Here is a 26,910-nt window from a genome sequence, read left to right on the forward strand (position 1 = left end):
TGTTTGAAACGTTCATATTTATTCTTTAGCGTTAATTACATGTTACTTAACATATTTAACCTCTGTCCTTGTTAAAAGGGACACATTCTGTAAAGTTAAAAAAATAAAATACATTAAGCCAGTTTTAAAAAGTCTGTAGAACGCCAATACACAAGTGGTTTCGCGTCAGGAGAGTTAAAGGCCTATACATACATACATGATGAGCAAAAGCACAGATCATTTTAACAGGACTCAGAGAAGCAGTTACAATCAGAAACCCAAATCTTTCCTTAAAACAGAGTGCTAAAGCAATATGTCTAAAGCAATACTTCAATCTGGTTTAAAGGGTATAATGCTGTGTTCATAATGCTCATAAAAACGTTTATCAACTGTGAGGCAAATGTTGTATTGGTCAGAAAACTGTCAGGTTAACTTGCACTTTTTTTTAAATGTCTACCTTTTTCTTTTTTAAAGACTGACAGATCTTTAAGAATAATGGAAATATCTGAAGCAAAAGGGCATTCTTGATCCAATGACATTTGAAAAGTCATCTGATACAAGTCAGCGTGAGCAATGCTTTCATATGTAAAGTCTGCGTGACAAAGTGCATCTATTGTCCAAAAGGGTAAGATATTGTTCTTGTGGTCACTTAAGACTTTAGAATGTAGACAATGGCCTTGAGTTTAAACCCAAAGGACAGGCACAGAGGATGGTTTAACAACTCCAGTGCTACAGAAGTTCACTTGTTTGTAACCAGCTGAAATGGCACAAGACATTCGTAATTCCGTAATATCCAATTAAAGAGAAACAAAAAATTGAAAATCAATGACCACGACACTTAAATTGTATAGGGTGAATATTAATCTATAATCTTTTGAAATGTTTAGTGGTTAAAGGTCTATTCATTGCCACTCTGACATCAGAAGAAAAACTCCCCTTAATTTGACATTCTTAGACATATTGCACAGTCATTCCTTCTATTAGCCTTCAGCAACTTAAGTTTATTAAGGTTTAGAGAAATAGATAAGTTAATAGAAATGTAAGAGGCATTTCCCAAAAGTAGGTTTTCCTTGGTTTTAGGCACTGGAAACCAATTACTTACTGTTTATATTATTATATATATATTTTTAATATTGTTTCATGTCCTACTGCCTCTGACAATAGTGTCTTCTTTTGCATTTTGCAATATTATGTGTGAAGGATATGATTAGAGAAATGATTAGAGAATGCACACATAGTGTATATGTATAGTACAATTACATTTTCATACATACTTATAAACGGATATTTATATACTGTAGTTTTACAAATTCTCATATGCATGGAGAACTAAAGGACTATTGAAAAATTTAGAAACAAACAATCCCTCTAAAGCTGGTTATTTCAATTCTGCAGACATTCCAATTGGGTTTTGAATGTCATATCTGAGGCAAACTTCTGGCACAAGAACTACTTTGAGTTAGAGTGCCTTAAAAATTCAATCAGGTGTTTGAGTCTAAACGGAATCCCATAAAATCAGTGAAGTGCCCTGGCTTCAACACTACTTCCATACGCTAAAGCAGGGGTTCCAACTCCAGTCCAGGAGGGCCAGAGTCCAGTACAGACACATCTGCAGGTGTCTTTAGTGATTTCCCTGCTCAAAATGTGTTGGGTTCCAACCTGCCTACACTAAACCAATTTATAAACAGCCATCCAATAGAAAAACAAGTTCTGGGCACACCACATACCAAAATAATGAGTATTGATCATGGAGCAACTCTTTCTATCACGTTATAATTGTATTTTCTTATGTCATGAAAGATATCTAATTTCATGTCACTTACTATAAACTTATTAACCACTTATTCTAAACTTAACCACTAATTTTGTATTTATATCCAGGGCACTTTCACTGACAATATTTTCTTACACCTTCATTCCTGACTATAACCTCACAATGCTCAGTTTTATCATTATCACATCATGCAAAATAAACACACTAGGTTAAAAGGGCTAGGTTTTTCTGATTAACGTCAAACCTGTCAAAGTTTTTTTTTTTTTTTTTTTGCATATTTGCATTTAAACCAATTTATGTAATCCATAGCAATGACAAGAAGTGTAGCAAGTGGGGAAAGTGTGTTAATGTGCCAGTGACACTTCATAGTGCCAATTGTTTGACTGAGTTAGAAATATATAAAGTTGACTGATTTTTAAACACAAAAAAACATAGCTGAAAGTAACACACCACGGGTTGTGTTTAGTCCTTCACCTTTTCACCAATTCTCCCCCAAACCCACACTGTTTTCAGAAGAGTCACTGGCAACATGGAGAGAGATGACGTACTGACAGGTAGTGGATGAGGAACTGGGAGGGGGAGGGGAGATTTAGACTGCACTAAAACTAGTGGGATTGTGAAATCCCAGCACCCGTAAGTTTAGCTCTTCATCCTTTCCTCTTCTTCCTCGGCAGTGTGGTTCGAGGGCGGTTCAGGTCAGGAGAGTTCTGATTTGCTGAGAGCGATGGCTAGTTCCAGATCCTCCTGCTCCTGCTGGGTGAGTCGGGCCACACGCTCCCTCTCCTCTCGCTCACTCTCCCTCTTTGCCCATTCGATCATGTCCTCTTCTGTGGGGTACTGCTCCACACACACATACACACACACAATAATCCATCAGAAATGATACCAACAAACAAAAGGGCTGTCAATCAATACTGGTGATCTAAACCAAGATGATAAATCATCTAGGTCATTAATGCATATTAAATAATTTGTCATCACCAGTAGTAATTTTTGTCTTCTCCTAGCAGATGATGAATTGATCCTAGCAGATGATGCATTGATGATCCTAGCAGATCATCAATGCCCAACAATATTTCAAAATAAATAATATCAAGAATATATTGTATATTTTTTTAGTCTAGAAGGAGCAAAGCCTTCTGCAGTATGAAACACTTGAGCATTACAGCAATTCCTTACTGAAGATTGCAGATCTGAAATAAATGACTGAATAGAAGCAACTAACAAAAGTGCAAGTTGGTCAAAACAGAAGGAAAAATATTAATTGCTCCATGAACTGTCATGGAAAGATTTTAAGGGCAATAGCTTTGGTTAATTAAAAATATATAGACTAATACTCTTAAAGTGATACACAAAAGGTTTCATTTGTTGAAAAATGATTCAGGTGAATTATTTGCCAATACATACAAGAATAATTTCTTTTCATAGTGATCACAGTTAAACAGAGCCTCATGAAATGCAGTAGGTGAATATCTTTAAGATGAACTCCAGTGGCAGATTCGGATGCAAAAACTTTAAAAGAGTCTTTAATAATGACCAGTTGTTGTAAGCCTTTGGCATGTCACTAGTGATATGTATATGTTGTATAATGTAAGAGTGTTTTTTCAATGCTAAATTAGAGACCTCTTTTTCTTACTTTTACCTACCCTAACCAACATGATCAATTTGTATATGAAACACTTAATTTATCTTGTGTCCCATCCCATTTCCTACAAAGACCCACACACTGCCTCCTAAAACCCTCCATCCCTTCACAATACCTTATATCCATTCTATTGTAGCGGTTTTATTTTGCAAATTCCACATATTTACTGATATTAACCTAATACTTTGCAGTGGCATTATAATCTAATATAGGAGGGCTCTAAAGTATAGAATGATCTCAAACACATCTGAAGTGCTTAATTATGTTTACACTAACTTTAGGGCTATACATACATTAACCATGCTGAGCATGCAGTCCATGCACACAGAGACAGGATTAAAGGTACAAAGATGGACGACACATACACCAAATAAGCTTCAGGCACATTGTTTATAAGGAGCAAACCAATGACTTCACCACAGCGTGTTACAACATACAAAACAGCTTTCGCAGTTAGATTGATCAGAGAGGACAGACATCTTCCCAGCTCAAGGACAGCCACAATACCTGACCTCTCACCACTGAGTAAAACCCCATATCCAGGAGCACATTTTCACATTGTTTACCTTTAATGAAGTTAGGAAAATTGGACCATGCATTTTTAATGTATTCTAAATAACCGAGTATGACTCTAACACGTCTTATAAATGAAGTAAAACTCAGCTTTTTTCAATTTTACAGAAACAATCTGTTTATTGGAACTAAAATAATGTTAACTAGCTGAAAAAAGAAAGAAACTAAAAAGAAACTAACTAAAATAAAGACCACACAAAAAGGAGCCATAATGATAACTAACCTCCTAATAAAAATTTTATTGAACATACTTTCTGTAGTTTATATTTCGTACTCATGACCGTCCTTAGGGAGAGGGTGGAGGTGGAGACCGTGTGCCTGCTGGGAGTCATGGGATACAGTGGGTCTGACTCCATAGTCAGGAAGTACCTGAGCCAATCACAGCTCGGAAAAGTTTATATTATAGGAAGTAGGCAATCAAGGCAGGTGGACAGAGTTGATTAGTGCATGCAGAGCAAGGGAAGGGGGAACGGTAGATCAATGTACATGCAGCACGAGCTCAAGCCTCATAAATGATGGTAGAAACAGACACACAGTACTATAATAAAAGTAAAATAGCCAGCAAGCAGCCCCACCTCTCTAACCACAGCCAGTGAGAATGTACAGATTGGGCTGAATAAGGTAAGGCATAATAAGGTAACACTGATATATGAGCATAAATAATTTCTTTAACACTATCCATCTCTTTAACATGAGTTAAAAATTGGTATATTTTCTATTTCTTACAAGATCAAATGTCTGCAAGATCAAATGATCAAATGCTTAAGATCAAATGTCATTATGCTTAATACCTTTTCATATAATAAACATACAAGATAAAATATTAACAGCATCCATTACATAAAACCTGAAATTTGAGAGGGTTGAGAGGCAAAGGCTGCCACTCGGCAGAGGTTAAAGGTGAAAGGTTAATGTTGCTACTGCGTTTCAGGAGGTGGAGAGGGGGCAGGGGAGGTGCTCACTTTGTCAAAGGTGGCAAATCGGTCAGGCTCGCGCGGGACTTGGGAGGGGGCAGAGGGAGCAAAAGGGTCTGGCACAGTGTCTTTAGCAGGGAGGGAGGAAAACTCCCCCATTCCACGCCTCTGAACTGAGTCTGACGATTCTGATCGGTGGATGTTCGACCGCTTACCTGTAGAACAGACCACACACACACACACACATACACACATACACACATACACACACACACACCATATGTCCATATGTACCTGTTACTTAAGATCAGTAGGTGTGCCAAGGAAGAGTTCACAATGACTGTGTTTTAGGGCCAATATTCTCATAAAGAGAAAAATCCTAATATCACAATTTAAAATACCAATTTAATTTTTTAAATTTTACATAATTTTTTTCATATGACTATGACTATTATTAATCTCTAACTTTCACTCCATAGATCTAAAACGTCTGTGAGAGAAATGTTAAATGTTGGATGAACATGGGCCACTATGACTATGCAACATAACACATCCTGAGAGAGAGAGAGAGAGAGAGAGAGAGAGAGAGAGAGAGAGAGAGAGAGAGAGAGAGAGAGAGAGACATGATTCTTGGACTTCTCTCTGGACTGACCTGGTGGAGGAGGAGGTGGTCTGGTAGGCGTGCCAGTTTTGGGTGGTAATGCTGGAGGCACATCTGACTGGTTTTCTTCCTTAAATAGATTCTTACTAGGTGCGCTTGATGAAGCAAAGTGGTCAGCGCCATTAGACTGAAGGGCACATAAACCGACACAGAATCAGACACAGTTCAATTCAAATTCAAGTGTTACTTCAATCATACTCAATGATTCATGTGAATTTTGAAATATTTCATTAGGTTGATTTCAGAGCATTCCTAAAGGAGAGTCTGGCAATTTAGGAATATGATAATCTAAAAAAAAAAAAAATTAACTATCAGTACAATCAACAAGGCAAATTAACCTCAGTCATCTGAAGAGGAATGAGATTTACCTTTTCCAAATTTCTGAAGTCTGCAAAACCTCCTACAAAGGACTCAGTACCAGTACCAAATACTGTGGCAAAGGGATCTAAAAGACAAACATACACAGATCATACTTAAAACACAAACACACAACAATACAAATAATGACATTTCTGTTTTACATTACAAACACACATGTACTTATTAAAAATGGAGCAACTAAACCATTAGTCAATTTATACTGGGGGTATTGGGGTAACTCCAATTACAGGATGAAAGATAGAACACAGATTTGTGATCTATGTTTAATACAGATGGAAATCCTCAGGCATTTGGTAATAAGTAAGCGCAATACAGTCTGTCTCCAGCAGAAGGCTGTCTTCTCTTACCAGGGTCTGAGTCAGCCTTCACCACTGTTCCTCCAGGAGCAAATGGGTCATTAGCAACTGCTGGTGTTTCCTTCTAAACAACAGAGATAGTGTAAACCCATATTATTACAGTGGGACCTAAATAAAAAATAAACTAAAATTAAAAACTCAGAAATGTAATTCTGTGAAATAGATCTGGCAGATGTGGTTTTCTGTGGGTATATTTGTTAACGCAATGATACTGCATGGCAAAATAAATAATAAATAAATAACCAAGGGGGATGGGGAAAGTACTTACTGACGACAGCTCTGACCCAACAAACGGGTCATTCCCTGCCCCAGCTGCTGAGCTGAATGGATCAGAGTCATCAAGGTCATCCATTTTGGAAGTGAATGCTGTGCTGCCACTGCTAGAACTAAACGGATCTGCTGCCACTGCATTTGATTTAGAGAATGGATCAGATGCAGCCGTGTTGTTAAGGTGGGAGGAGAACAGGTCTGGTTCTGCAGAGCCTGTGTTTGAACTGAACAGGTCAGAAGAAGCAAATGGATCTTCTGAGGAGAATGTGGTTGAGGAGGACTGTTTGAAGAAGGAGTCAGTGGCAAATGGGTCTGTGCCTTTGAAAGGGTCACCGCCAAATGGATCTGGACAGTAAAGCAAACATTTAGCTTTGTGGTTTCACATAAAAATACTGTGCCAGGTATATACTGCTCACCTGCAATGTCTTTTGCGAAGGGGTCATCACTTTTGAAAGGGTCACCTGCACGGAAATACAATAAATTTTATATCTTAACAGGAGGGAATATTAAAGCTTTTAAGCTGATCATGTGATAAACTCTGTATGCACCAAAATGTGTGTCTTACCGTCAGTGAAGGGATCAGATGGAAAGAAGTCGACTGCAGGGATGGATGCTGAGCTCTCACTTTGAGCACTTATGGGTTGGGAGGACTCCTCCTTCTGCTCTGGAACTGGAGACTCCACCTACACATTAATCAAACACGCATTCTGAATGAATCAGTAGTAATACTATCTAAAGGAGATTCTACCGAATGGTGAAAAATACCCAAGCATTTTAATCAGCTGCCAGTTTATCAGACTTAAATATTCAATTACTGACTACAGACCAGCTGTCCTTAAGCACAATTTATAAACTCTCCAGTCTATTAACTGAAAGGGACCAACATAACCAGATATTATTATCATCAACAAGCTATGTGTACATCCTAAACTGGCAAATTATTCCATGTTATTCAATTCATAACAGATCCAGTAATTATGACTTACACATACTTGGCATTACCAATGCACTGGATAATTGTTAACTTTCACACACATTCTGAATGCTTGTGGGAACCATTTACATTTGTACTTCAAACACATTCTGTAGGTTAGGCTAGGCATTATTCTGGCTACTGATTAACTATTAAAAATCTGTTATTAATGCAGACCTTTGTGATGCTGGTGCTGGCCTGCTGTTTCATTTCCACTCCCTTTAGCTCCCATTCTACAGCAGGAGAAGAACGTTCCTGAAAACACCAAAGCAACACAATGCATCCCATCACATTCTGTTGTACACTCCTTATGTTGATGCCATGCAGGTGACAAAACCATGTTATAATATGCCATAAATGTCTCACCGTATCGTTCTGAGGCCAAGCTGCACTAAGACTGCTGGCTGTGGACATCACGCTGGTGAAGGGGTCTTCCACAGGATCAATTTTAAGCTCCTTAGGACTGATAAACAGTTCTGATGATTCTTCCTCAAGCTGCTCTTCAGTCACTTTCAGTTCCTGCGGCTCATCTGTGGGAGTCAGCTCTTCCTCCTCCTCCTCTTCATCCTCATCTTCCTGTTTCTTTGCTGGCTGTTCTGTAGGCTGTGGCCACTGTAGCAGCTTGGGCTGTTCAGCAGGGGGCGGTGCTCCATTGACAATCGGAGGCTCCTCTACTAAGACCTTCCACGTAAGCTGGGCTGCAACCTCTCGCTCTTCTGTCTTTAGATCAGCCAGTCGTTCCTGCATCTACAGCACACCCCACATACAGTGAAAAGAGAGAGAAATGCAAGCCACACACACACAATGTGATTGAAAAGGGAAAAGGAGCAATTTATATGAGAGGAAGTAAAGCCAAAAGCATGACAGGAAGCAGAGAAAGATGAGCAAACAGAGTGGGGAATGTGGCATGAGCTTTCTTGGTAATGTTAATTTTTACAAATATGGAAAAAAAAGATATTTCACATTATAGTAAAATTTGTAATAAATATATTGTAAAAATAGCCAAGACTAGGGCTGGACAACAATGGGTAAAGTAATCATTATTGATTTCACTTGACATAATTCACCTGACACAGGAACTAAACAGCATTATTCCAGTTTTTCCATTTTAAATAAATGAAAAACTAGATCTTGATGTCTTACATGCTAAATATAAAAAGGCAAAATAAAAACAAATGAACAAATTAATGTAAAATAAATAAACAAATAAGTAAATATGCCACCATGGTATTCAACCACGTGGTTAAAAAAAAAAAAAAAAAAAAAAAAAACCAACTCACAGATTAATACACCATGCAAGTCAGTTTAAAAAAATATCATCCATATCAGCCAATTCACTTTAGTTAATCTTGTCAATATTGCAACTGTTCATGTTTGAGAAGCAAAAATGCTTAATCACAATAAAAAAAAAAAGAAAAAAAAAAAAATTAAGAGTGCACTAACAGATAACACTAACAGATATACCAAGAGTAGGAACAAGAGATACATAGAAATCTGGTGGAGAGTTAGCAAACCTGTGCAATCTGTGTGTGAGACTCTGTAACAGCGTCCTGTAGAGGGCAGAGCTGAGCACGGGCTGAGCGCACCTTCTCCCCCAGAGTGCGGGTCTGTTCCTGGAGACAAAGCAGTTCCTCTCTCGCCCTCACCAACTCATCCTCATAGTCTCCTATCCTCTGCTCCTGCTCAGAGTGCTCTGCCTGAAGAGACTGGATCTGTTCAGAATGCACACATGCACGCACAAACACACAAGCGCGCACACACAAGCAACTGATTGAACAAATGATACACAAGAACACAAAACACTGTTGCGATAGTAAAGCTATCATCATACACATCATGTTACATAGAAGAAAAAACGTCTGAATTTTGGACCTGAGAAACACTTGTAATTTGAATAAAATGTATGAGCTAAGAACAGCAGTCAAAGCAGAGAGCACTGACTCATTCGTGCTCTCTTTCTCACACCCACCAGCTGGTTCTCCTGACTGCACTGCTGGCGTATGAGCTTGAGCTGCGCCTCTAGGGACAACTGTTGCTCATCCAGTCTCTCCAGCGCTTCCTGCACCTCCTGTCGCTCTGCCTGTAGCTTCCGCAACTCCTCGCTCTCTTTCTGCACTTCATCCTGCAGGTCCTAGAGATGGCAAGAAGCAAAAAAAAAAAAAAACCACACAATATAATATAGACCCAAAAACCTACTATATTTAATGCCAGGCAAATATTTAATATGTCTTCCTTTTGCTTGAGACTCAAGGCACAACAGCAAATTTAATTCTTCCTGAGCTCTATTCCAGGAAATTGAGGCCAAACAGAAAGGGGTGATTCAAAAGTGCAGATAACTGTGATAACTATGGTGCCTTAAAAAAGCCACAGTTACGGGAATGCTTGTAAGGAAGAAACCTGTGTTACTCTCAATAGCTCTGGTGAGTTTTGGGTCTATAATGTATACCACTGTATATTAGCAATTTATCAAGCTCTGTTTTTTCTTGTGTGCAAAGAAAAAACCATCTTTTCATTTGCTTTTGATACTTAGTATGCTGCTTCTACTTTATGTACCCTTCCTATTATTTATGATTCTCATCAGTAGTTACATGACAATTTTATGCCATAGGAAAGACTGTGCTAAACTAAACAAGCAGAATATTGAATTGAATAATCACCTTACAAGATTCAAACTGTGTCAATGATGCACAGTGAAACAAAAGAGTTTCATCCAAAGAAAAAAAAAAAAATCATTTGGCAACCAAAACCAAAGAGCACTGAGCTACTGCTGAAATAAGCGTGTATGAGTCAACTACTGACAGGAAAGGTGATCTCTCAGTTATCCTGACAAAATTGATGTCCTTGTCTTCCTGGCAAAGAATGAATAAGCACAGAGACACAGGGAAAAAACTGGTTGTTAGCCTTGAGCTTGAAAATGTCATGTATTCAGGCTTTTTCCAATGTTCAACTAATATCTACTGATACAAATATTTTTACAAAACCTAGCAAGATCTGCAGATTAAATCACTGCAGTCAGGAGTTTACTTTCCCCCCTTCAACATAGACCTCCTGCATCATGAAATGGCTTCTTAGTTGTGATTTCTTTCTGTATGTTGATTAATTTCCTTCTGAAACAGGAAATCAGAGTGACAGCGTGTTGAAGTGCTTGACTGACTTACATAACAGTCAGTATCTTTCTGGATACAGCAAACCCCCAATGAAACTAAACAAACCTGACAGTAACTTAGCAAACTAGAGAGCATTTAACTGGACCATAGCAAGGCTTTGCCCAGATATAAAAATTCAGGAATCTTTGATTATTTTTTCCAGAAGTAATGAGCTATAAAATCCACAAAACCTTTTTCAGATGTACTATTGCTCTGGTGACCATAACATTAAGGGGGAGGTACATAAAGCTCTGAAGCACCAGTTTTGATTTCTGGGGCACTTTAATAAGGAGTCCTTATTTGAGTCCATTACAAATTTTAAAGCAAGCCTATTTTTCTAAAGTGGATACCGAATCTGTATTTGACCCAATTACAACTTTAAGGAGAACCCCAAAAGAAAAGGAGCATCTGTAGCATCAATATGGCCACCCAGCAAGGGGCTGTTTCGTTGTCTTCCTCCCTACCTCATTATTTCAAGAAGTGAAATAAGATATGCTGCAGTATTGTGTCGTGGTCCCCGGTATGGAAATTATATCTAACTAGATTAACTGGAAAGAATCTTATTCTCCCTCAAAGACAATGGGTGGTTCTCATTTCTTTAATTACATTGCCTCGTTTCCTTTTCTTGGTTCTCCTCCCTCTCAGGAAGCACAGAATGGACATATTCAAATGTTGATATTTTACAAGATTCTTCTCATCATCTGAGGTCACCATAAAGCAAAACATATATGAAATATAACCTAATTAACTTTCATGCAAGGATTTTTTGTGTGTACCCATTGTTTATTTAATGAAGATCATTAATTTTGATTCTTATTCTTCTATCATTTATTGGAATGAGTTTTGTGGGAGAGATGGAGCACAAAATCATTTCCGTATACTGTGTGGGCCTGATCAAAAAGCCAGTTCTCTCCTTGTTCACTGAATCCTGGGAGCGGATTTTAAGAATTGGTACTTCTTTAAAGATGGTGGACTTTCGGTAGCTTTCCAGGTCATAAGCTGAAGGAGGTATGATCAAAGAATCAAGGAGGCATCACTTCAAGTTTTGGGATGTCTACAGTACTGAAATAATGTTGAATTGCTTGGAGTATTCTACACATCTTCACTCATTACAATCACATGTCAATATTTCTGTAACCAACACTCATTTGGTCCTGGCTTTTTTGTACTTATTGTGTTGCTCTGTACTGTAATGCTTATCCTTTATTGTTGATTTGTCCACACACAGAGCTCTACTGAAACCAAATTCCAACAAAACGGTTGCGTGGCAATAAAGAACCTTGAATCCAAATAAAAGGGAATCAAATGCAGTGAGAGATTGTGTTTTTTAATCCACCCAAAACAATGCAATTTCCATGAGAGGGGAAAATGGGGAAAGGAATTGCTGGTGCTCAGGACAGAGAATCACACTGCTACTATATGGAACAACAGAACGCCCTTGTACATTCTTCAACTGTTATTTGAAACCCACACGTTTTCAGACAAGAGGAGAGACACAGACACAGAGCGACACAAAGTGAAGTCAAGCAGGACTCATTCTGCAGATAACGAGAGGCAGGCATCTGCCCAGAGCATATTTGTGTCAACAGAACATTAAACAAGAATCTATAAACTATGTTTTTACAACAGAGAAAATAAAATTACAGATAAATTTACATCTTATATCTTACTGTTGCTCTCTAACAAAATACATCCCTTACCTGCACCTCATTGGTCCTCTGTCTAATGCTCTCTTCCTTCTCCTTGATCTCCTGTTCCACAGAGCTTTTCTCCCTGAAAGACCAACAAAAACAAGAGTATTTCAGTACTGCAGGAAGAGATGGTACTGGTAGCCAGGTGGCCACTGTCTGGACTGCCTCTCCCTCTAGCACCATGCCTGCCTCTGCCAGAGAGAGTCTATAAGAGAGTCTGCATGAGTGCGCTTATAATAAGGGTTGGAAGGGAGAGATGCCAGAACTGCACATGGGCAGATAGCTGTCTGGGGGTGACAGAATAAGAGGGAGGGAGGGAGAGAGAGAGAGAGAGAGAGAGAGAGAGAGAGAGAGAGAGAAGAGTGGGCACTCTCTCTTCAGACAGGCTTCTAGCATTCTCTCATTGTTTAAAATGAGCTAATGCACATGCTCCAATTTAAAAAAAAAAAAAAAAAATAGAAATCAGGTAGTTCCAACATGAATTGTCCTGTGTGTGTGTGTGACAGAGAGAGGGTGACTCAGTCAGAGATTTAAGAGATCCATTTTTAACTTCCATTTCACATGAGTTTAAATCTAGAAATGCAGTGACAACATGCACTCAAGATGGCTTCACTATTGCGTGGTTTTTAATCTTCTATAAAAAGAATGTCCAACCGTCAATTTATGTTGATGTGCAAGAACTCAGCTCTGATCAAGGCAGCTGCCAAATCGTCTCATCCAAGGGTACGGTTTCCCTGGATGAACATATGAACTTACAATATAATTGCTGGAAAAGCTCCTCTTAAGAGCATGAATGAATATTCTGGAATGTAGCAAATGAAAAACTGTGCTTTCTATTTTTCTGGTTTATTCTTGAGCCATTATTTTTATGAGAAGTTCAAACCAAAAAGTAGTGAACCCATCTTGAGTGCAGCTTGTCACTGTACTCCTGGAACTCACCTGCAATAGAAGTTAAAACCTGAACTCACAAAACTCTTACCATGAGTCAACTTTCTCTCTCTCTCTCTCTCTCTCTCTCTCTCTCTCTCTCTCACACACACACACACACACACACACACACAAAGGATAAGTTGGCCAGACTCTTCAGACTGTGTGCAACAGAAAATAGCTTCTGTTGCACAGTATAAAAATAAAAATAAAAAAATACAGGGAGGGACATGAAGAGTGACACAAACAAGTCAGAAATAGCCATGATCTTGTTATAAGAGACCTTCATCCACCCACCTACTTTGTTAATAACAGTGCAGTGTAACATTCTCAAAGGCAGACTAGGTTTGTTTCCCACCTCCTTCATGCAAGGCGTCAGGCATGGAGAAGGAGGAGCTGCTTACCTTTCTCCAGAGGTACCTTGCTGCCATAAACAACTGAGGCAATCCCAAACAACATGCATCATTTTAGCTGCTTGGGTCCATGTTCAAGAATCCTGAATCCCTTCTCCTTCCTTGATGTCTCAAATATGTTCACCTGTCTTTCTTAATCGTAAAAAACACTTTCCACTCCGTTCACCAATTCCCTTGTTGCCTTGCTCTCTCACTCCTTGCAGTCTCAGACAAGAGGAGAAAGTAATCCTGCTTTACCTGACCCACCCCTCCACAGTGAGCCTGCGGAAGCCTTAGCTGTGATCAGTGTCAGGTCCTGCTCTTTCTCAAAGAGAGAGCATGTTTGTGCAAATGAGCGTCCCTCCCCTTATATTCCTCTTCGACACTGGCCCTCATGTGGTAGGTGACCCTCAGGAGACTTGTTGCTCTCTAGAACGCAGTGTCAACATCCTGAAAGTGCGCACTCCAGGCCTCACAATCTATCTTACCTTTAATACAACACACAATGTCTCATGTCTCTGTTTACTCCTTTCACTCACAGCCAGGGATCAGCATTTCACATGAGTGCGTGTTATTCTAATGTCTATTCAAAGTAGGATGGCAACACTCATAAACCCCACCCTAAGGAGGCTGGAAAAGCAAACAATCAAAAGAACCATTTTCTCTTCTCTCCAGGTGCTTATATGAAGACAAATAGATGAATTTCTAATCTGAAACTTTAACAAGAAACTTGCCTCTTTAGTAATTAGCAGTTCTAAAAACTCAGTGTGGGAACAGTTTGTATGGTAAATAAAGTAGCACATACAAAGGTAATACTGGGTTACAGACAGAATGACCCATCTACCTCATATTTCAAGCCCAACCTTTAGAACAAAAGCAAAAAAAAAAAAAAAAAAACTAACTAGTGTGATGAAATAACTAGAGGAATTACAATTCATACACACTTAATTCAAATAATAAACCAATTCTAGCTCACAATACACAGTCAGCAGTAAAACATGAACTCCTCACCTCTGCAGGTCCATAATCTCATTACTGAGGGAGTCCAACTCTTTAATGGCAGAGAAGTCTGCAGCCTGACATGACAAGGCATTATTCTGCACAGGTCAGAAAAACAAAAACAAAAACAAAAAAAACAAACAAAAAAAAGTGAGAGAGGAGATTAGAGAATAAAAGGCTCATTTAAGCTCATAAAGTTCACATATACCAACAGAATAGGGTAAGCATTTTGTACACAATATTATCAAGCTAATTGGAGAAAGGGGCAAACACCTTCTGGAAAACAAGAGCTTTGCAATGCAAAAATTACACATACACACCCCAGGTGTGAAGGACAAGGAATGAGACGGAAAAAAATTGGAACAGCATATTAGGCTACAACTAACAAACTAACACAATATTGATCTAATAAAAGTTAATGAAATAGGAAAGTGTGATGAGTCAAATCTGAGAAGGTTTTTGAGAAAAAAAGAAAAAAAAAAACCATGGTCCAACAGACAGGTTTAATGAGAGAGAGAGTTAACAGACTCACACAGACAGGCAAACAGATAGACAGCAGAAAGCTAGAAAAAAGACCCACATAGAAAGGAAATGCATGATTAGTAGAAAGACAGATTTAATATTAGATTACATTTTTGTTATTCTTAGAGGTCTCTTTATGCAGTGCCACAAAACTATGTCTTGATTCTTTATCTTTTAGCTAGGGGATTAAATAATAAAAATAATTAAATATGTAAAGCAAATGAATGGGGTGGGTACAAATGGGGTGTGTCTTACCTGCCGCGATAGCCTATCAGATGGAGGGATCATCTCCGGAGAGAGCGTTTGGGGTGGGTCAATGCCTTTAGAGAGCTTCTGATTGATTAAATAGAGAGCCAATGCAAACTGTTCTCTGGTCAGTTTCCCAATGTCTCCAATGTCACATAGCTCCCTGTTCAACATAGACAGCATGCATTGCAAATGTTTATAAAGATAATGCAAACATTATGTTTATATAGTACTTCAAAAACTACAACTATAGAAGATAAGGATATTAATACAGACAATGTATATGAATTGAGATGTAACATTACCCAAATTAGTGCGTACTTTATGTAGCCACAGTCCTTATCCTTTCCTGATCTAGTCTGACGTAGCAAGTTTGACTAAAATTTCACCCACTTTTGCTCAGCATGTGTTTAACTTCAAGGCGACCTGTTGTACTAACACTGACATGTTTTGACAGAGCTGTATTGTATTTTGTAAATTTTTTTTCCTATTCCCAATCCCCTGTCTGTCCCTGATTCTTAAAAGACTTGTCTGGCAAACACTCAAGCTATTTTATACAAGTAGTAAAACAGTCCGTAACTGACTGGACTGTGCTCTCTGTTGATGCATCTAATACAGAAAGTTTCATCAACCCCACATATATTAGAGACAACTTGAACAAAATGGAAAATTTTGTGAATAAGCAATGTTTTTTCTTTCTCTGATTAATGAATAGGGGGGGAAAAAAAAAACACTGAACCCGTACGTCCATCAGGCAACTATGTGCAATGTTTAGATTGTTTAGTAATATGGCACCACAGGACTGAATTTGTACACTTCTGCTAAAGGTGCTAACCATGTCTAGATCAGGCCAGACGGTGAGAATATTACTGATTCTTCTGAATCTTACTGATGGAGGTCTTATTTAACAGAGCACAAGTAAACTCCTCACTTTATAATGTTTGTGGGAGTGGCCTCACCATATGCGAGCAAGTGTGGCAGAGGGCAGTCCTGTCTTTAGAAAGATGTCCCTCACCTCCGGCCCAGACACCAACCCGTCCATATCACTGTCGGTCTTAGTAAACAACTCATCATACTTAGCCTTATCGCCAGGAGACACAACCCACTGGAATCACACAGAAAGGGCAGTGAGACAGAATAGTAAAAAGCAAATATTTCCAGACTGGTCTTCAGGAACCCTGTGGTGTCCCTTGCTTTTATCTCCTAGCTTGCAATATGCCTAACCAAGCAATAAAGTACACTGAATATCTGGTGCAGGTGCGTTGGGAGCTGGAAGAGAGCAAAAATGTAAACTGTCTAATAGAAAGATGTTTTATGTTTTACAACAGATGTCCACATTATTTAAGTAATAGAAATATCCAAGTAATAAAACCCCACACAGACAGTAATTCGAAACAGGGACCCTGGAGCTATGCGTAACCAACACTACCTGCTGAATCCTTTCAGTTTAAATTCTTCCTATCTTAAATTAAATAGCATTTAAGCTGTAAGTTATTATATGACTGCTGACCTGTGGAGGTGTGGGTTTAGCTGGCAATGTTTGAGACCCAGAGTGAGTGGAACTCCTTTCTTTGAGTGATGGCGGTGAAGGGAGGAGTGGCATGACAGGAGGTGAATTCACTTTTTTCCGTTTCGATGGTGGAACCAGTGCAGGGGGCAGAATCATGGGCACAGGCTCATTCTCAAGAGCTCTGTACACCAAATACATAGCCTTCAAAACAAAGCACAATTAAAACAGGCAACATTATAACCATTATATAATTAAATGGAAAGCAATTCTCAAGACAGTTCATACACTAGACTCTGAACCACACCTCGTTGTAAAGTTGTAAAACTGCAACTATATCATATTTTGCAGATCATTTAAATTATGGGTGAGAAGTGTATGTATAAGAGTATACATGGGGAATGTATCAGTTAGCACAGGACCCACCACTGCAAACTCATCTTTATCCAGCATTCCATCTCTGTCTATATCACTAAGTTCCCAAACCTGCAACAGAGGTTTAAGTCAGTTCATTGTCATAGTTACAGCCTGAACACTTAAAATGTAAAAACAAAACAAACAAGCTCAAGTGACGATTAGAAATCAAGATACAGTACTGGTGAATATTGCCACCTGGTGGCTAAAGTTCCACATGCAACTTTAAGCATGTGTGGACCTTACCAAATCAAAAACACCACCCTGAATTGAGGAAACTGTTGTGGCTTACCCTGCCCAGCACATCTACAGGGAGCTTGGAGTTCAGCAGCACTGGTTTGACCTTGTCGCCTGTGAGCATGCCACCCACCGGTGTGAGACTGTCGAAGATGGCATCGAATTTCAGCTTCTCCTCTGGCTATACCACAAACATTCATACATATACCCACACAAAGGCACATAAACAATCAATTCTCACATAAGATGAGAAAAAAATTTTTTTTAAAATGTCTTAATAAATTTTAAAAGCTTGGATCAGCTCTAACCTTGACCATCCATGGACCGTCAATAGGCACGCCTGCCGGGAGGAGGGGACTGGTTGTGTCGTGCTAGCCAAAAAACCAGAGAGAGGAAATATTACCTCACATACACAGGCTGAATTCCTGTTAAAGAGGATATAATTTCTGCAATGTCAGCAAAATTGTTCATGTATAATTTTTTTTCCTATCATCAGGGTTTCAGGGTGTGCTGAAAAACACAATCAGATGCAGATTCAAGCGGAAACAAAGCTTCGACTTACAAACTTTGGTGGAGGCACAGCCACGCTGAGGCTTTTGTGGGCAACCTCAAGGCCATTCTGAGCACAAGCCACTAATCGCAGTGCAACAAAAAATTGCTAGAAAGACAATGAGGAAAACATACATTAGTATACTCATTGTTAAAATCTTTCAGACATTCTCACAGCAATATATCAGAAATAGAGATACCTGTTTGTTCAGAAAGCCTTTGCGTTCCGAATCTGCCAAGTCCCATATCTGGAAGAGAAAAATAGGCAATCATATTTCAGACACAACCAGAAGATTATCACTTATATGTATCCACAACCTACATGTGTATATAGTAGTTTTCTGGATTCAAGCACCAAGGATTCTATAGACTTAGACCAGACTCAGTAGACAAACTACAGTGAAATAGGAACTAGCAAGTATTAGAATTTACAATAGCACATCACTTTTTTTTAATCACTATTTCATTAAGACAGAATGATAAAGATCTACACTGTGAAATATGTTTACAGAACTGCTTTCTTCCTTTATTATATGTAGCATTTTGCCTTTAGGGTTCCATCACTGGGCTCTGTTATTACTTTTGGATAGTGTATGACCATTGAGCCATAAAAGGGGAGTAAAGGCCAAATTCTCATATATACAATGCATGTAACCATGCAAGAATTTTCTTTTGCCACTGCCTATAAAAATACAATAAAGAGCAAAATAATAAACATACAGTCATGGGAAAAAGAAAGAACACCCTCCTTCAATTCTTTGTTTTATTTTGGACCATATCGTGGAATTCATTGTTGTCTCAATGACTGCAAATTTCCCAGGTCCTTTGGCTGCAAAACAAGCCTAAATAATCACCCATAATCACCAATAAACAGTGTGTTCAGTTTGATCAAAAATTTGCACGATGTGCACGATGATCAAAAATTTGCACTTTGATCTCATCAGTCCAAAGACATGTTGCCATAGTCTTCTTGGAGAGAAGGGCTTTTTCCTAACCTTAGTCTTTTTCTGATTGCGCTGTCCTGAACCAAAACATTTAATGTGCTTACACAGGTCTGTAGGTCACATGATATAGAAAGGGTTTTTCTTCATAATCGCTGACTGTGGACTGAATTTGCAGGGACGCCCACTCCTGGGAAGATTGGCAACTGTCTTGAAGGCTCTCCATTTGTAAACAATCCTTCTCATTGTAGAATGTTGAATTTCAAATTGTTTGGAGATGGCCTTATAACCCTTCCCAGACTGATAAGCAGCCACAATTGCTTCTCTGAGGTCATGGCTGATGTCCTTTCTTCTTGGCATGATGTAGACACAAACCTGAGTACTCCAGAAAACCGCACTACCAAACGTTCTGCTTTTATAGAACTAGTCACATTTCTTAATGATTAATTAATCGTGTGCATTTCGTTAGTAACAACTGGCTGCTAATTAGTCTGATTGTGATAGTAGGAAGGGTGTATTTATTTTTTCCCACCTGGTTTCTGAATGTTGGTTTGCTTTTTTTTAATATGACTCTCTTGTATTTTTTGTGTTATCTGAGGTTATTTGTTTGTTTACAGAAGTTGATGAGGACCACACAATTGTTATTTAGGCCCTGATTTAAAAAACAAACAAACAAAAAAAAAAAAACAACATAGAATTGAAGAAAAGTGTAAATTATTTTTCCCATGGCTGTATAAAACACACATACACATATTTCCTAGCTTAGCTTACATGGTGAAAAGCTTACATGAGTAAACGTTATTGCTTTTGTATATGTATCCAGCTACAAATACAAAATAAGCATATAAACTAGATGAAGTGTCCTTAGTGCAAAGGTTCTGCTATATCTAGGCATGTTTGCATCAATATATTGACCTTCACTTCCCACAGCACTTTGCCTGTCTCCTTGAAGTGGTTATATATGTGTATTGTGTTCAATATTACCTTGCCAAGGACCAGGTCTGAAAGACCAGACCTTTTCAAGAACAAGGCCGCGTCAGTGGCTGCTACTCGCCCACTGCCAGATGGATCGACCTGCACACAAGCATAGACACAGAGCTGAGGAGGGGCATGTTATCTCATACTGTACTTTCCTCTCATATGGGAGCTATAAACCTATTTAAGGAGTCAATGCTCAAACATTCAGGAGAGATCCCCATCAACCCCACACCCTCTGTTGAAACTACATACGCTAATGTAATAATGCTGAGGAGTTCTGTTCCATGGAGCTAATTTCTGGGGCAGAAAAGTGTAAAGCTCACCTGAAATGAACAAACTACAAGGAACCACTGAATGACAATACTGCAAATCATTAAGGCATTTTTTTCTATGGCATCATTGATTTAATGTTCACTGTGTTAATTCTTTAGTATACTTTAACATATGACTAGAGCCAGGAATCTATTAAAACAGTACAGTATTTGACTCTCTATGACTATATGAGTTAAATACTTGTCAAAAGCCTTCTTCAACAGTGATTTAAGCACTTAAATATGTGTACAGCCTTGTTTCAGACAGGCTTTATTTAGTCAAACTGGTACAGAACAATGGAACAATATTTCTGCCATTTCTCAGCTGGTACAGTGGTAAAAGTCTTCAACACACCCAAATCAATTTATCAGCTAATTTCTTCATCGGTCAAATGGGTGTGTTAAGATTGGCATGGGCGTGTGAAATGTGCAGTGCTGTAATCCACCAGGCCTGCAATTTAGAGTCAGTGTATAGTCCTAGCTATCTGTCTAGCTATCTGTTGTGTGCAGGATGACACATGCATTTCACTGAAAACAAATCAGTTCAGATAGGATGCACAGATGCATTATGGGAAATCTTTGCCAGGATGGGTAAAGGCCATGCTCACTGCTGTCTCATTCTCACTCAGCAGTTGAAGCCATAGCATGACCACAGGTCATCATTTATTCAATGAATTATTTATTTGATGAGGCCTCTTGTTACAGAAAGGATAGGTTCAAAGAGCTGTTGGTTGAATCCACAGATGATGAGTTTATCTCTTACTACTGTAAAATACTGTACAAATAAACTAGACATATTTCATTTCAAAACAATATAGAAAAATATTGGGCCTCATTTATCAATCTTTGTAAATAAACATTTTCTGCCAGATTTACAAACGTTTCGGAAACACTGATTTTCTTTCCTCGCAGGTGTGTATAATGACTGCCTGTAAAGTGCGAAGTGTGTTCCCGCCACAGCTGATCTGCATGCAGTTATGCCCATAAAACATCATAAAAGTTCAAGTGTTCAGACAGTTGCTAAAAGCCGAAAGGCAGAAGTGGAAGTTAATGTGACACACTTCTATGCCAATAAAAATTTTTTTAACAATATATAATATTCATAATAAAAAGTGAGCACTAAATCTTCCGTCAGCTGAGGCATTTGTTATGGCTTAAGACTATGCTCAGACAGACCGGCCCATCCTCCGTTTATACAGAAGCATTTCTTTTGTTACACCTGAATGATTCACTTTATTTGTCTTAATTTATAGGTGTGTGTTGGCTTGCTTTGTTAATTTTTTTTTATATTCTTTAATTAATGCCAATAATATGAAACGACTGGATTTCACAAAATGTTCTTGATGGTATTCTTAATCACTAACCTACTGAAGTAGCATGAGGATGTGTTTTTGATAGAGACTCCAAAGCACAAAATATTTTCATTGCAAAATTAAGCAGTTTATAAAAGTGCAGTAATTTGTGCAAATGACATGATTTACATTAGATAATCTTATTATGTGTAAATTTACACAGTCAGGAGCATGAGTAGGATACAAACAATTTTACGAATTTAAAGGATTTAAAAAAAATCCTTTAAATCTGTTCATATTCAGCTTAATAAATGTGGCCCATTGTGAATAAAAAGAGGTCTCCATGCTTACTTGTCGATAGTACTTGTCGTACACAGGATTCCCACTCGAAAGCTGTAAAAAAAAAAAAAAAAAAAAAAAAAAAAAAAAAAAGAAAAGATCAGTTTAAGGCAATAAAAATGTTTGCTCCTTACTGAGCCATATGGCAGACATAATCCTAAAATGTAATGCAGCTAAACTATTAAATCAGTTTGATGTGCATGTCTGTCAGAGGAACTGCAACATAATGAGGATATGCAGAAAAAGCAAGGCCATCTGGCAACCAGCTGAGAATTTATGGGTGTGAATTTTCAAAAAGGCCTCACACAGACCAACCCATTACTGCAGAACCTTCTGATACAGAAAGTAAAAGTCGACATCACCGACTAAAAATAAAATGAAATGTACTAAACACAAATTTGCAATTTACAGCTAAATGTAATCACAAACAAAAACACCCTTTGAACAAATAGCTTGGAACTGAAATGAACATGATTTTGCCTACATGAAATCTTTTAAGCATACAATTACTGCTAATATTGATATAATTATTACTAATATTGATCCAGTTTAAAGAATAAATCTAAGATGATTTTGGAATATAATTTGTATGACTGCAGACATTTTCTGTTACATTCAAGGTTCAATGCAAAATATGGACACAAAATATCTCTTAGGTTTTACCTACAGAGGACATAATTCATGATGATTAGTGATTATTAGTGAAGGTCTGTCATTTTAATCCAGTACAAATCAGCAATATCTAATTTTAAAGTCATAATTCCAGGCCAAATTAACCTGTATTTTGGTGAACTCAAAACCCCAACAATAATAGCAGTCCTGATGAACCTCAAGTAGTAACTTAAACTTGGTACATCTAGGCTATGACATGTTTTATCCCATTCAAACTGACCAGTTTCATTACAAACTGACTGACTACCTCTGATGAACGTTAAAGATTTTTTTTCCTTCGAGGCTTTGTTTATTAGATTTTTCAAACACATACAAATACATCACTCATTCATCACCTTGAGTATGAAAGTGAAAGATTTGCTTGAATTTAATTTTGTTCTTGTGAAGGTCCCACTTCATGGATTTTATGTTCTTCTTGTTCTAACGCTCATATTTAATTCTTCACCATCTTAAACTACACAATACAGTCATGGCGACAGACATTTATGTCTTTCAATGCCTAATAAAAAACTGATGAAGTCCCTCAGAGTCTATAAGACAAGGCCAGACACTTTGGCTTACTATTAATAAAGACACCCTCGTGTATATATTAGCATCATAAAGGTAGGTTGGTCTGGGGTGGGTTCAAACCCATCAGATTATTTGTCTGAATTACAGAAAACAGACAAATCTTCCTGCCTATAACATGACTAAAGATGACGCTTTAATTGCTAACTTGCTACCTAAGTGTGCTTTTCAAATGAAGGATGTGATGTCTGGATAAGTTTAAAAGATTGAGTTGGTAAATGGCATATCCACTACGTGTCAAATTATCTGCAATGGACATGCACCGTTGTTGACACAGTAGAGATGGCAGAGGACGAAGCTGTAATTTTTGAATGCTTATCAAAAAAAAAAAAAAGGGGGGGTGGGGGGGGGTTAGCCAACAGAACAAAACTCACTACAGTAATTAATGAATATTTTATCACAATTGTGAGCAAACAGTGATCAGCTGACTTAAGAGTAACACTCAGGTTCCTGTTTTTCAAATGGCATGTCTGACGACGTCTGATTTAGCTCTGATATATTATGAATATATGTCGGCACGCTCTGTGCTGACCTCGTGATATCTTTTGTTCTTCTTCTGTTCTGTTCTGATAAACACGTCCTGAGCCCGGACACTCCGTGACATAATCTCACTTTGTGAAACACGTCAACCACCACTTCTGTTCTCTGCTGACGCCTTTGTTTCTGCAGATACTGCATATAGATAACTCAGTATACTACACTTTTTTGTATAAATACTCCCTGTCTGTCTCAGTAAACTCTGAAGAGCTTTGCTACTCAAACACTGACTTTGTGTGTTTCTCTGGCGCTTTCTTCCCCAGCGCCGGTACAGAGGTTGCGGCAGCAGCGCGAACACATACTACTTCCTCATTCTAAGTGAACCCAGGAAAATCCATCAAGCTCAGGAGAAGAGAATAGAGAAACTGATGCAGATAATGTTAATCATCAAAGCAATAACTCCTTTTCCTTCACAAATTGTCATAACTATTATTTTTACAGCTATTTTATTTTATTTTATGTAATTCATATACAACTTAATGTAAAGCAAATCAATAAATACTTGTTCACTGGAGTGGGAATGAAATCTTAAAATGCAATTTTCACTTTTCTCCCCCCACTGTTGGGTGTAACCAGATTTTAAAATATTATAAATTTAATTGTGATTGAGATTTGACACCAATTACAGTTAAGAGAAGCCTGCAGTATTCAGAACTAGGCCTAAAATTTTAGAAAATGTCAAAACTTGACCAAGTGAAGGGGTTTCCCAGGCCGCCAAGCATATAGTTACTGAGCACAGTCTAATAACTGCACAGTTAGAGGTGTTAAATCTGCAAATACACAGCGACACTTTGACAGCTGAACATTCTGCACTGCATCGCTGTCTTCCAGCGGTCCTCACTGACTGACATCTGAACAGAATCCCAGCTGTTGATTTCAGCTCAGAAGATCCGTCACCCTTCAAGAGTTCACTGATGCATGCTAAAGTGTTTCTGGCCGGCAATATTTTGCAAAGAGAACAACCCTTTTTCTTTTCACGCTGAATAAACAGCAGAGAATACGTCACGCGATCCGGTCAATGCAAATGCACCTGCTACTACTTATCATATAATCTTTGTTTCAGTTATTGCATCTCTAACAAGTCAACAATAAACACTTGTAAGTAAAGATGCATAGATATCCACTGGCAACATGAATATTAATTCATTTCTTCCAGGGCACAGCTCTAGAGCTATAATGGCTGGGCTTCTTTAACAGCTTCTTTAACATGAAGCTAAGTATACCTAGGAGAATAGCAGGCACATTTCCAAATACTTGAAATGATCAGCAATATAAAAAAAATAAATAAATATAGCAAAGCACAGATTCACTTTTCTCTTCACTTGTGGTTACATATTTGCACAAAAATACAGCTTTTCCTTGACATCTTCTGTTCCTGACCTTTGACTAAGCATGACATATACACACGGCTGACAAATTAAAGGAAAATCATGAATAAATAAATGGAGAAACCTAATCAGCGGAGACATTTCCAAACAGCTGAACTGCATGATATGATTAAACAATTAAGAAAATGATGGAAATCATGCACCATGGTCTTCTCCGTCACCAGATCTCAACCCATTTGAACATCTATGTGAGATTTTGGAGCAGTGTGTTAGACAGCGCTCTCCACCACCTCCACCAAAACACTAATCGAGGGAATATCTTTTGGAAAAATCGTGTTTTTCTCTGCAGTACAGTTCCTGAGACTTGTACAATACATGCCAAGAAGCACTGAAGTTGTTCTGGTGGCCCAACACCTTACTGAAACACTTTTTCCCTTTAATATGTCAACTGTCTATATATAGATCCATTGAAATGAATGCACTTTAATTATGTATTCAGCTCCCTGCAGGCAAGTTACACTTCTAATTAGCATACTAACTTCAAGGGATGAACTGTGCATAACTTAAAATTAGAAGTATGTATGAGGCAGTTGTCTATTTATTAGAAACTTAGGGGAACTCAACTTGTCTAGTTAGCTTAAAAAATGTATTAATTAGGTGATACAGGTTAGCATGTGTTGACTAGCATCCTGCAGTAAGTGCGCTAGCTTGCTAGTCAACTCGAAAAACCTCAAAGTTCTTTAGTGATATCAAATTTTCTCTAACAGACAATAGAAAAGAATAGAAAACAAAGTTCACCCAGGTTCTGCCATAGTTTGACAGTTACAGAAGGGTTTTTTGTTTTGTTTTCGACACTAGAAAGCTAGCTACAAAGCAAGCCAGAGCTTACAGCAGCACTTCCTCCTGGCTCTACATTCAAAACTAATATCCTGTGAGCAAGGAATCTGTGGAGACGTTTGACCGCCTTTTCCAGCAGAGTTGACAGCACTGACTGCTTATTTTATACCAATGTTGCGCTTCTTAACAAAAGGTTAACCCTTTTCCCTAATTATTCTCACTTTGCAACTTTCATTTGGGTTTAACCCTTGTGCTAGCCAGCTGCTTCGTAGTTGTGGTGGACGTGAAGCCAAACTGCTGCTGCTGCTGCTAACGTTACACACATCATTACAACAATGATAAAACAACGTCCATGTTCTCTTACAAGCTGCGATATTTTAAAGTTAAGCCTTTTAGACGTAAAATAAAAGTAAAGTAGTAATTGCATGCTGTTATAAAGGACAAGGCGAACACTTGTAACCCATTTTAAAAGTGACACAAACTAGCTACGCCCTTTTCGCAGTCCCTAAGATTAGACAGAAGGCTAAGCTAGAAACTTTTTCCCCAAGCACTGAATGTAAACAGCTTCAAACCACACAAAGCGCGACAGTGTCCAACTTAAAAACTTATGTACGCCCAACAGGGGGAAGACGTGTTTAAGATAATAAGTATAAAAAAACCTTGGAAGAGAAATGTTACATTTGATTACAAAACCATGGGTACCTGAGTCAAGGAAAGACTGGCAGCCATAATGTTTCTGTTCCCACTACTTCATCCTGCGCTCTGCGATAGGCGATGAGGCCAATAAAGGCACCCAGAAAACCCGGAGCTGGAATCCCGTACTATACTGGATTACATCCGGAGCTGGATCTGGACTTATGGTGCGTTATGGTGCCACCACAAAGTCGTAATTACGAGTGGGAAACTAGGGATTTTCTTGGCGCTTCGAGTTTCCGAGTTGGGGGCGTGTCAG

At 38.3% G+C, this 26,910-nt stretch overlaps 1 protein-coding gene across 3 annotated transcripts; it reads right to left on the reverse strand.

Moving 5' to 3' along the window:
• Positions 1-26,808, reverse strand: eps15 (epidermal growth factor receptor pathway substrate 15). Of its 3 annotated transcripts, none has more exons than XM_026915529.3 (25): positions 26,661-26,808; positions 22,030-22,071; positions 20,082-20,171; positions 18,357-18,404; positions 18,170-18,265; positions 17,916-17,978; positions 17,663-17,788; positions 17,383-17,442; positions 16,960-17,160; positions 16,409-16,554; positions 15,459-15,612; positions 14,694-14,779; positions 12,373-12,445; positions 9,496-9,657; positions 9,041-9,238; positions 7,893-8,267; positions 7,704-7,781; positions 7,119-7,236; positions 6,970-7,014; positions 6,552-6,898; positions 6,275-6,347; positions 5,915-5,991; positions 5,538-5,673; positions 4,934-5,100; positions 1-2,590 (listed from the first exon to the last, which is right to left on the reverse strand). In XM_026915529.3, the coding sequence occupies exons 1-25, from the start codon at positions 26,685-26,687 to the stop codon at positions 2,450-2,452; spliced, it is 3,129 nt and encodes a 1,042-aa protein (XP_026771330.3). In that variant the 5' UTR covers positions 26,688-26,808; the 3' UTR covers positions 1-2,449. The 3 variants fall into 3 exon arrangements, with proteins under 3 accessions (XP_026771330.3, XP_026771323.3, XP_026771339.3); XM_026915522.3 differs by having other exon boundaries at positions 7,893-8,273; positions 26,661-26,807; XM_026915538.3 differs by lacking the exon at positions 4,934-5,100 and having other exon boundaries at positions 7,893-8,273.
• Between the last annotated feature and the right edge of the window lie 102 nt (positions 26,809-26,910).

This window comes from Pangasianodon hypophthalmus, chromosome 8 (genome assembly GCF_027358585.1).
Source record: "Pangasianodon hypophthalmus isolate fPanHyp1 chromosome 8, fPanHyp1.pri, whole genome shotgun sequence".
In the NCBI taxonomy this organism is placed as follows: Eukaryota; Metazoa; Chordata; class Actinopteri; order Siluriformes; family Pangasiidae; genus Pangasianodon; species Pangasianodon hypophthalmus.